The following is a 12,190-nucleotide window of genomic DNA, read 5'->3' as shown; positions in this document are numbered from 1 at the left end:
ATTGAAATCAAATAGGAGTCTTTAATAATCAATGATCAATTCTGAACAAACTGAATTAGACTCACACTTCAGCTAGAATCTCTTTCTTATTGAAATTCTCATCTATTTAAATTATTGCTTTCTTTTGCTATTTAATTTTAATCATCAAATCAAAACCCCCCTCTTTTAATTACTTGTTATTTACTTGACCTAGTCATTATTAGGAAAATCATTGGTGTCAATTCCCTGTGGTTCGACCCTATTGCCACTATCTACAAGTTTATTGTTGATTGTTTAATAGGTTTATTTTTTACGGCTTCGACAACCGCCTATCAATAATTTAGTTCCGTAATTGCTTAGATTATTTAAACACACATTTAATCAAGTTGCATAATCTAAACTTGACCACGCGGTTGGCAAGGTTAGAATTAGGTTTCTCTAAATCTTAATGCAGTTAACAGTTGTTTGATGCTAAAAGCCCCAAGGACGTTCCTTGGCAACTTGTTAACTAGTGTTTGATTAGCGAACGTTTCCTAATCAAACTAGAACTAAGGAGGAATTTGGATTGTGAGAAGCGTCTTCCACATCCTAAACTAATTTATTAAAATAAATAGGAGTGTTAAAGAATCAATGATCAATTCTAAACAATCTGAAATAGATCCATACTTCAACTAGAAGTTTTTCTCTTATTGATTTGCTCATCTTTAAATTATTTGCTTTCTATTGTTAATTAGCTTTAGTACATCTTCAAAACAAAACTCCCTTTTTATTTTTGCTATTTACTTGCCTTAGTCATTATTAGGAAGATATTTGGTATCAAATCCCTGTGGTTCGATCCTATTGTCACTATCTGCAAATTTATTTATTTATTTGTTGATTGATAATAGGTTTATTTTTTACGGTTTCGACAACCGCTATCAAAGACCTAGATGACTAAATGATTTTGTGGCAACCTCTATATATCATGTTAATCCTGGTGTATTCCCCAATACTACCACAGGTACTTTTAACACACTACCCTATTTTACTTCTGAACCTACCTTTACACCTTACTACTTGAGCTTTGTGGCAAATGTATCTATGACCTATGAACCAAAGTCCTATCAACAAGCTAAAGAGGACAGAAAATGGGTACAAGCCATGCAAGATGAACTAACTGCCTTAGACACAAATAATACTTGGTACCTGACTACTCTACCCAAAGGCAAAAGGGCTATTGCCTCCAAGTGGGTTTACAGAATCAAATATAAGCTAGATGGCTCTGTTGATAGATTCAAAGCCCGATTGGTGGCAAAAGGATTCAATCAACTACTTGGGGTTGATTACACTGACAATTTTTCTCCAGTAGCAAAATTAGTTACTGTGAGAATGTTTATGGCTATAGCCACTGCCAAGAACTGGCCAATACATCAACTAGATGTTAACAACGCGTATCTACATGGTCATATAGAAGAAGACCTATATATGCTACCCCCGGAAGGCTATGATAAAGCCCAACCAGGACAAGTATGCAAACTTATTAAAAGTATCTACGGATTAAAACAGGTAGGAAGAATGTGGAACAAAGAACTTATCCACTGTTTGAAGCAATTTGGGTTCAACCAATCCTCCTTTGATCACTGCCTATTCACAAAATCACAGAAAGGCAGATTTTTAACTTTACTTGTTTATGTTGATGACATACTTATAGCAGACCAGTCAGAAGAGGACATATCAGATGTGAAATCATACCTAGATAAACTCTTCACAATCAAAGATCTGGGATATGTCAAGTACTTTATGGGATTACAAGTTGCAAGTTCTGAAGCAGGTATTTTCCTTCACCAAAAGAAATATGTGTTAGACATCCTTCAAGAAACAGAATACATGCAAGCTAAGACATCTAACTTCCCTTTACCACAAGGGCTTAAACTCAACAACACAACGAGACCAACCTTGACAGATACAGACAGATATCGGAAGTTAATAGGTAAATTACTTTACCTTGGAGTTACCAGACCAAACATTTCTTACGCAATGCAACACCTCAGCTAGTTCATGCAGCAGCCACGCCAACAGCACTGTGATGCAGCACTTCATGTGCTTCATTACTCGAAAGGATGTCCAACACGGGGGTTATTCTTCCCAACTTAGAATAATCTCAAGATCCGAGCTTTCTCCGATGCAGACTGGGTTTCATGTCCGATGACTCAAAAATCACTCACCGGCTACTGCATCTTCCTCAGTCCATCATTGATATCCTGAAAAATATAAAAACAAAACACGGTCAGTAGATCCTCAGCAGAAGCCGAGTACAGAAGCATGGCGATTACAGTATGCGAGCTTAAATGGATAACTTATCTGATGGAGGAGTTTCACGTGGAACTAGAACTCCCCATCTCACTGCACTGTGACAACCAAGCAGCCCAACATATCGCGGCCAATCCCATTTTTCACGAAAGAACAAAGCACTTGGACATCGATGGCCATATTATACGCGACCAACTCTCCAAAGGCTTCATCTCAACGGTGCATGTACCGTCTCGGCAACAAATCGCAAACCTGTTCACGAAACCCCTTGGTGCGGCGCAATTTCACACCCTCTTGTCCAAGATGGCTCTACCCAAAAACTAGGATATCTCTATCTTATAGGGAGGCTGAAGAGATATTATATACCAAAGCCAAACGACACCGCAGAAGGGAAAGTAAGGAACCCAATTCCAAAAATAAAACGACGTCGTAAAGGAATAACTAAAACGACACTGTTTTATTTATAAATATAGCACACTCCATAAAATTCCAGAATAGTGCAGAGAATCAAGTTTATTAGTTTGTTAGATTTTAGTTTCCTCACATGTATATATAAACAAGATTTCAATCAATGCAATATATGATTTTCTCATTTTGAAACCTTTTCCTTCTCAGACATGTATGCTAAAGAAAAATAGTAGGAAATGGGTCTGCTCTACAAATGGGCAAGACACTAAGCCATTTCCATTTCATGCAGTAATCTTAAATGGAACCATGAATTGATGGTTGGCTCCAAGGACTAGAATCGAAGTGTGTGCAATGGCAACTAGCTTTGGCCCTACACTAGAGATCTTTGTCACGTCCCTTGCTAGTGGGTTGAAAATTTCGCCCATCTCCAAGGGCCCGTGCGGTACTTAGCCTTCCCCCAAGGCTAAGTCAGCCTTTCCCCCATTAACAGCCCCATATCGGACTGTGCAATAAGCACTCATAATAGCACAACGGAATGCTAACAATTGTGGCATCATGGTGGCATTATGAACACAATGGTGGAAGGAATAAACAAGAGCTTTATTCACTCAAACAATCATAGCAATGTACAATTGAGCTCTATGTGTACAAAGGGGTACATAGGTACATTGTGGGGATAAGAGCACTCAAGCTCACCCACTCAAGCCTGTTGCTGCTACTGTTTGGCTGGCTGGCCAGCCACTGCTGTTCCCCTCGTGGCTGGCCAGCAGCATTCTGCCCCTAGCTGGCAGAATTGCCACTGCTCACACCCATTGCTGGGGGACTCTCAAAACAGGGAAGGGGACTCTGAATTGGGAGATCTTCAATCTGGGAGGCTTCTGTCTGCCTAGACTGCCCTATTTATAGGCAGCCCCACCTCCTCAATATGTGGTGGGAATTGCTTCTCCAACTTGTGGCCAGAATTCTCCTTCTGAAAGTTTCAGGGACTGAATGGTAATTTCACACCCCATAGAGAATTCTGGATCCTGTTGGCCAACCAGCACGTGGGACCCACTTGCTTGCTGAGACCCCTGCTGCCCAGCTGGTCTCTAAAAGCTTCTGGCCCGTTCTGGCAGACTCTAGCACGTCCTGGGCGCTTCTAGCCTATTCCAGAATTTTCGTAGGCCAACCAGACTCCTCTAGATTCTTCCGCTGGCCAACCAGACTCCTCTGGAAGCTTCGTTGGCCAGCCAGACTCTTCTGGCTCCTTCCCATGCGCCCCAGGCCCTTCTGAAATTCTCCCGCGTCTTCCAGACAATTGGCCCGCACCGTCTGCCAGCTTCCTTCATCCGTAGGCCAACCGTAGCCGTAGGCCTACCACTGACACTGTGGCGCCTCCTGGCCGTGTAACTGTGCACGGGCGTGCTCCTCATCCTCGCACACTGCCTGCCCAGCCGAGGATCACTTGGCCAATCCGTGGGCCTACCAACTTCGTAGGCCAGCCACACTCCGTAGGCCAACTACGCTCCGTAGGCCTATCACCTGTGCGCCCCGCAGCTCTGTGCCCAGCGCATCCACAGCGCTTCCTGGCACCCGCGCAAGCCACCTGCGCATCCTGCAGCTCCCATCTGCGGCAGGGTCACTTGGCCTTCGCTCGTAGGCCAACCACAACCTACCTGCTGCCTTCCTCAGCGCACCGTGCGTCCCTGTGTCCCGCACTTGCTTCCGTCCATAGGCCTACCAATGTTCCCTCGGCCCGCACATCATGCCTGTGCCAGTTTTTGCCCGTAGGCCTGCCATCATGGGTTTTCCGCCCGTAGGCCTACCAGATCACCTCTGGTAGTCAGTTAGCTTCCATTGGCCAATCAACTTAAGTCCAGCACCCCGAATTTGGCCTTCCGCAATATTATTGGCCTGGACTCCCGATTCCCACCATACCGAGGCAACCCCGAGGATGCTCCCCATACATCCGCGGTGCCTAGAACAAGGGGGCGTAACATCTTACTATAAGGTTCTTTGTCTACACATGTTAAATGATGGTGCCCATGTACATTCACAGTGAAAACGACGTAACGTTTTGTGTCGAATCTCTCCTATTGATCAGACATGGTTCATGGCGACAGTCTGACAAGGACACCAACAATAATTATCAGTGAAATTACACTTGTCTGATTTTTTGTGATGATCAATTTACGGAAAATTTTCGAAATGATGGCTGTTGTCGTTATTAATTTGGGAGAGCAATGTGCATTAGCAGGAAGAAGTGGCGTGGTTTGCTGCTTTGCATGCACAAACTTATGCAACTTGAGCTTCGGCTTGTGATTGTTCACGAGATAAAAGTCAATTTTTCAGTGCTCAATCTGCCAATTTGCTCACATGATGAGATTCTTTAATTATTATGTTAATTTCCTATTTTTATTTTATGTGTTAACTTGTAGTAATTTTATTTATTCATATATATATATATATATATATATATATAATAATAATAATAATTGAAAAAATTTTCATAGTTTCTCTTATGACATCTGATTTGAGCAGATCTTCCTTGGAAGCAAGTCTTACTGATACTTTTTCCATTTTCAATCACAAAATTTTTATCCATTTAATTTGACTTAAATGTAAATTTAATAGTAAATCATTAAAATTTTATTTTATTTAATATATAAATATTATATTTTTTATAATTACTATTTTTAATATTTTATAGCATTTTATTATATTTTCGTTACAAATATATATTATATACAGTATTTTAAAAATAAAAATTACGAGTATATTTTATTACTAATAATAAACTCTATATTACGATTTTTCTTTGTAAATTAAATCATGATCTATACTAATCAAATCATTATAATTTTAAGTATATTAAATTTTTTTCTTAGATTAATTGGAAAAAAAAAAAATTAATTCCCTTACAGAGAAGGCACGTCGCTCATAAAACTAAGCTCACCCGTGACGTGACACAGCTTAAAAACAATGCCTAGCTTTTTTTGAGTAAATTATTATTAGGTATTTTGTTAAAAGAAAAAAGAAAATCAATTGGACAGTTAACCCTTTAACACTTGGATTACATTTTTATCAAAAATATTAAAATTTGTCTGTCTTATAAAAAAAATTAAATAATATAGATAATTAAATTTACATAGAACCACTGTTTAAGAAAAACAAATTTATTATTTTTTTAATTTTATGAAATATATTGGTATTTTATTGTCAAAAGATATATATAAATTAAATAATTAATTATAATAAATTACATAAATATTCAATTAGTCGTACCAATTTAGTTTCTTCGAATTTGTACTGATTAATCGTACCAAATTATAAATATAAGCAAAAAGATAGAAATAATTTAAAGAAAATTATTATTTAACAGTCTATTAATTTTAAAAAAATTATTTTTTTATTAATTTTATTATATTTAATTTTTATAATTTTAAAAAATTTATTAATTAATCTTTTATACTAAAGTATTTTAAATTTCTTATAATATTTAATAAATAAAATTAATAAAAAGATTAATTAATAAATTTTTTAAAATATTTAAAATATTTTAATATATTTTTTAAAATTGAATGATTAGCTAATAAATTTTTTAATATTATAAAAAATAAATAGTATTTTTTTAAAAAAAATATCATGAACCTCTTTGCCACTGTTAATTTGTTACTTTACGGCTTCATTTAAAAGGGAAGTTAAAATATATATATTACAGGTGAAAATTTTAATTGAATTTTTATATAACAATATATTATTTTTTTATTTTTTTAAATATTTTTAATTAAAAAGAATTATTTTTTAATTTTTAAATATTTTTAATTAAAAATGATTTTTTTTACTTTAAATATAAAATTGACAAAGAAAAGATTAATTAAATTTAAATCCTATATACACTCAAGTTTAAGTAGATTGGTATAGAGAATATAAAAAAGAATAAAAAAAGAAAAATATAAATGTATGATTTCATTGTAAAATATTCATGTTCATAAATACAATACATAATAAAAAACTATTTATATTTCGTTATAAATTTTAATTAATATCGTTACTTAAGACGATAAAAGAAAGATACGGTAAAATTTAAAAAATTTTATTAAAATTTTTTAAAATTTAACAAAGTGAGTTTTAAATAGATAAAAAAGACTATTTATAATAAAAAAAATAAATTTTATGTAAAATTATAAAAATATTTAAAAAATAATTAAAATATAAAATTGACACATAAATTATAAAATTTTCGTATCGAATTTTGTGATTAAATTTGCAGCCCTCTTTACGTATTCATAACATATCCATAAAAATTAAGTTTGATTTAAATTTATCCGAAAATTTAAGATTAATTATTTTGTGTTAAGAGAAATAAAAATTAATAATTCTGATTTCAATCCTAACCCTAATCATTGTAAGTTTACTATGAAACTCACAATTTAGACAAAAGATAAGTTGATATCTGAATTACATATAGTAAATTTATAATATATAATTTCTATGGAAGACTCACTCTATTTTTCGGAGAAAGGTTTTTTTTGTGTTTTTTGGGTGATAAGTCTGTCCTTATCGATTTTCTCGCAGCTATCCTTGTCTTTTTCGAGTGCATTGGCTCCTCCCCTCTTCTGTCCGAACATAGATTGTCTCTCTCCTTCAGTGAGGTTATAGATATTTTTGTTGGTTTTGTTTTTTCGGTGAGCAAAATATAAGAAGTGGGAGGTTTTCTGTGATTTGTCTTGTTTTCTTTGGTGTTCATTTTTTTCTCCTTTGCATGTGCAAGTCTTAGCCTCAATTCTTTCGTAGATCCATGGTGGTGGAAGGTGATGGATATTATAGAGCTGTGTTTTCGATGCAACCTCTCCCCTTACCTCTCACTATTATTCAAAATCTAGAGGCTTTTATATGTATCTTAGAGGAGACGGCTGAGCTAGATCGTAGAAAATTATTGTTTTCCTTTCTTAGGCATCAGGTTCATCAGCTCTCTTAATCCAGTCTTGCATGGATTCTCATATTACAGCAAGCTAAAAAACCTCAAGCTAAGAAACCTCAATTTCCTAACCACTCGGAGTCCCTACATACAACAATCTACGCAACTCAATTAATGCAAATCTATAAACTAAACCACCTTACAACTCAATTAATGCAAATCTATAAACTAAACCACCCTTACATTACCGTATTAATTGCAATAAAACTAACAAAAAAAAAAATTTACAAACCGCGTAAGGACAATACTTGAAAGGATAAGGACAACAGACGAGAGGCAACCGCGTAAGGATAATCTCAGACAGAAATGAGAGAAAAACTTCTTACTCTAAACAAGAGTGAGAGAGTTCCAAATTTTAATTATAAATCCATGTTGATAAATATGTATTAACCGAACAGTTGTGAGAATTGTTCTGAGTGTAAGCTCTGGTAAATCCCTTCTTATGGGACTGGGTCAAATACGCCGATCGTGACCTTGGGCTCATGACAGTTGCATCCAAAAGAGCTCTCATTGATTAAGGATGGAAAATTCTGAAGGAAAAAAAAAAAAAAATCCCCAAATGGCTTTTAAAAGCAAGAAATAATACTTCACACAGACATATTTATATTATGATCTTTATACTAGGGCTAACCATATGGGATGCACATCTTCTGGTTGATACATCAAATCCCGTGACACAACCTCACTCTCAATTGAATAAAGAACAGTTTAAAATAATTTAAATAGAGCATCCAATGAAGATTAAACATCCAAACCAGCCGTGTATTTCACTCCCGTGGAAGGCAACCACAAGTTCCCTTCAATGAACTGAGCCACAGTGAAATTACTAGCCTGATAAGAAGTATTGAAAATATGATACCCAGGCCACCGGACCCTGTTCCCAAGACCAGCTCCTGGCCCATGATTCGAGTACTCACCATAATACAAAGTTTCTAAATACTGATCACCATTCCACTCCAGCCACCCCTCTGGCCTTATAGCATTGCTCATATATGACTGCATGAACACGGTTCTTGAAAAATTTTTCCACGGCCTGCCGAGGTAAGTGTATGTGGAATTTGCATAAGGCAGGAGATCGATATCAGCTGAGATGTTGCAAAATTGGATGGAGTATCCAGTTGGTTGATTTGGGTCCTTGCGGCCGTGAGCTGTTATGGTGTTCTTTTGGTTTGGTAAGCCTTTCTTTGCCAGAATCTGGCAGTTTTGGAAGACAGCAGTGGCGTCGCCGAAAATGAAGTCTACAGTTCCGCTGATACGACAATCTCTGTAGAATTGTCGCATTGTATGTGTGTAGAGTGTGTCTTGGTAGCCCTTAAATTCACACCGGAAAAAGACTGATAGATCGGAATCTGATCGGAGAGCCACTGCTTGATGCTTTGCAGCTCCTGCTGTGTTTTCAAAAGTTAAGTCACGAGCTATGAATCCTCTCCCGCTAACAGCTGCAGATTTCATGATGAAAAAAAAAAAAGTCAAAGCTTTAATCTTGACATTAGTTGAGTAAGATTCTTCACAGACAACAATGAATTGACGATCCAGCATGGTACACGTGATTCTGAATCATGAAGTCAGAATCTATAATGCGAAAAATACACAGCATGTTGTCTCCAAGATCATGAAAGAACAGCAGAAAGATTTAGAATTTAATTCACCCCATAACTTAATATCATCAAAATCCTGCAACCCAGATGGCAAGGGGACCATCGAATGCAAGCAGCAAAATTATTTCTATTACCAACACAGTTCCGTAATTGTGTGACTAAAATTGGCAACGCCAACTGTTCTTCTTACCATAACCAAATAGAAAATCCTCAAAATCAAGAACATGAAGATTAGTTCAGAATGTAGCCAACACTATTACCACTGCTAGAAATCATTTTCCATTGTACTGTTATGAACCTTTGTTATAAAAAAAAGACTAAAATCCAAAATCCCATTATGTTCACAGGCAAAAGAGAAAAAAAAAAAATTACTGCAGCATAAGCTTACCAAATGTTGCTGAGCGAAAAGTGGTCCACCCATCAATAAAATTCCTGTTGCCAGAGATTACTGTGACACCCATGCCATCACCAACCATCATTAGATTCCATTTCTTCTTCTTAATCTCAACATACTCATTATAAAATCCCTTCTTAATATATATGATGTGTCTACGCATGCTATAATCAGGTGCAGCTGATACTGCATCCTTTATCTTGGTGAAATTTCCAGTCCCATCTGCTGCTACTATAGCATCAGGGGTCACTCCATTTATCACCAGCAATTTACGATCCTCATGCTTAACCCATGAAGGGAATTTATCATTTTCAACTCCATTGGTTTTAGAATTGGATTTTGAGTCCACATTGTTGAGAAGCTCTTGGACTAATGAAGTGATCTGGTTCAGACCACCTGCTACTAGGCTTCCGAGTATGCTACTGGTGCCTTCAAATCCATCAATGCATGTGTCTTGATTAACAAGTGCAGCACTTAACCATGTCCTTAAATCAGAATTCAGATCACCAGTACTGTTATTTTTACCTGCAAATTAAAAGAAAGAGACAGAAAAATCTTTGTAAGTTTTTTTTTTTTTTTTTTTCATGATAATTAAATAGATATAGCTGACAGCCTTGTAAGCGACTGACTGGCATGGATTGGGACAAAATAAAAAGAAGAGAAACAGGATTTATGATATGGTATGTGCAAATCAAAGCTGTGGGACAACAAAAGCTGAGGTCCCCCCTGTATTTTAATGGAGCAAGTACAAAACAGATCAATTTTGATGGGGAATGCATTTGAACATCGAAATCTAGTGTTTATAAATAATTATCCCATGCACACCACCCATTTGAAAATTTATGAACAAAACAGAAAATAAAGAAGAACAAGTTGTTTGCTTTACCCTTGGGACTCTGAGAAGCAGACATGGTCCAGCTCAACTCATCAGCAGAGAAATCAAGCAAGTCAAGACAATCAGTTATAGCATTGGAAAGGCGACGGTCACCAAAGAAATTACCAAAATTTGAGATGGTAGACGTTACATCTCGAATAATACCAATGGTGGTTTCCAAAGAACCCACAAATTCAGAGATGGGCACTTTCAAGCTCTCATTTTGCAAAGAATCACTTCTACTCCCAGATGAGGCAGCAGCAGAAAGAGTACTAGAAACCAAAATCAAGGCTGCAAACAGGGAAATGAAGGGTAAAGGAGTAGAAAATCTTGACATTGTTGAGGGAAAATGAAGAGGTTACGAAATGCAGAGTGGTGGGACTGAGGCTTGAAGAGGGAAGCTGGAGGGTACATGCTGCATTTAAAGGGACGAGAGAGGTAGATGTCGGATGGGCTGGTGGAGCATTGAAGAGGGAAATTGTTATAACTGGGTCAAAATTTTGTATAGGTTTTGATGAGGTCCTTTACCTTCTTTCTCTTTCTTTGTCGGCGCTCGCCATGGTTCATGATGATTTATATTACCGATATGGCTGTGGGTTTTGGTTCCGATTTTAAAATTTATTTGTGTTTATTCATTGATTATATATGAAATGAGTTTTTTTTTTTTCCAATTTGTTTAGAAATTGTAATTAAATTAGAAAAATTTTATTTTAATTTTTATTTGATTCTTAATTTTTTTTCAGTTCTAATTTAGTTTAAATTTTGATAAGTATTTGTTTGCTTAAAAAAATACTTAAATTATAATTAAAAATTTATCAACAAAAATATAATTATTTGTGATTTTATAATATTTTATTATGAATAACATAATAATTTAAGATTATGTATATTTTAACAATATGATAAAATAAACAGTTCTTTTATAGCATATTGAATAAATAAGTCAATATGCCAATTTACATATATATTTTAAATTTTGAATAATAAAATAAATATTTTTTTATTTATTCTGATATAGTCAGAGAAAAATTAACTGTAATTATTATATATTTTTTAAATTTTATTTGATTAGAAAAAAATGTCAAACTTTAAAATAAATTTTATTATTTCAATAATGTTCATTTTATCGATTTCATTATTTACCATTTATTTTTATTTTTATATATTAATAAAAAAAGTAAATTAAAACTTTATAAATTAAAAAATATAATATTTTATTTTATTTAATATCATTAATATGAATTAATATAAATATTTTGATTTTTTCTAATAGACTTAATTTATATATATATATAATACAATGATTTAATTTATTTATAATTAGAATTATTTAAAAAAATGAAGAAAGTCAATAAAATATTGACTTTCTGTTTAATTACCAGATTAAATAAAGGTATAATTTAGTTAATAAATAAAATATAATTGAGGTGAAAGAGAGCGAGCAATCAGTGGTGTCCACGTCATAGGTGTCAGAGTTTTATCCTAGGCCGATCTCTTTTTTTATTTTTTCTCTATCTTTTGGACTTAGGAAAGGATTTGTGTTTGTTTTCTTTTCTTTTCTTTTGCAGTGACTCTTCAGTAACAGCTTCTTCTATCGATTTTGCCTTTTATTTTTGAACTTATTGTGTGTACTTTTTTTTTATTTTGTTGACTTTTTTATTTCTAACTTTGTGATTTGCATATTTGAA

The 12,190-nt window shown here is 34.7% G+C and overlaps 1 protein-coding gene across 1 annotated transcript; it reads right to left on the bottom strand.

Moving 5' to 3' along the window:
- Positions 1-8,200: 8,200 nt before the first annotated feature.
- On the bottom strand, positions 8,201-11,026 carry LOC110603059 (pectinesterase/pectinesterase inhibitor PPE8B). The gene is made up of 3 exons (XM_021740714.2): positions 10,515-11,026; positions 9,623-10,153; positions 8,201-9,075 (listed from the first exon to the last, which is right to left on the bottom strand). Exons 1-3 carry the CDS (start codon positions 10,837-10,839, stop codon positions 8,378-8,380), a joined length of 1,554 nt encoding a protein of 517 aa, XP_021596406.1. The 5' UTR covers positions 10,840-11,026; the 3' UTR covers positions 8,201-8,377.
- Positions 11,027-12,190: the final 1,164 nt, after the last annotated feature.

The sequence above is a fragment of the Manihot esculenta genome, chromosome 16 (genome assembly GCF_001659605.2).
Source record: "Manihot esculenta cultivar AM560-2 chromosome 16, M.esculenta_v8, whole genome shotgun sequence".
Lineage (NCBI taxonomy): Eukaryota > Viridiplantae > Streptophyta > Magnoliopsida > Malpighiales > Euphorbiaceae > Manihot > Manihot esculenta.
Note: the sequence above shows the minus strand (reverse complement) of the source record. Positions and strands in the feature narration are given on the sequence as shown.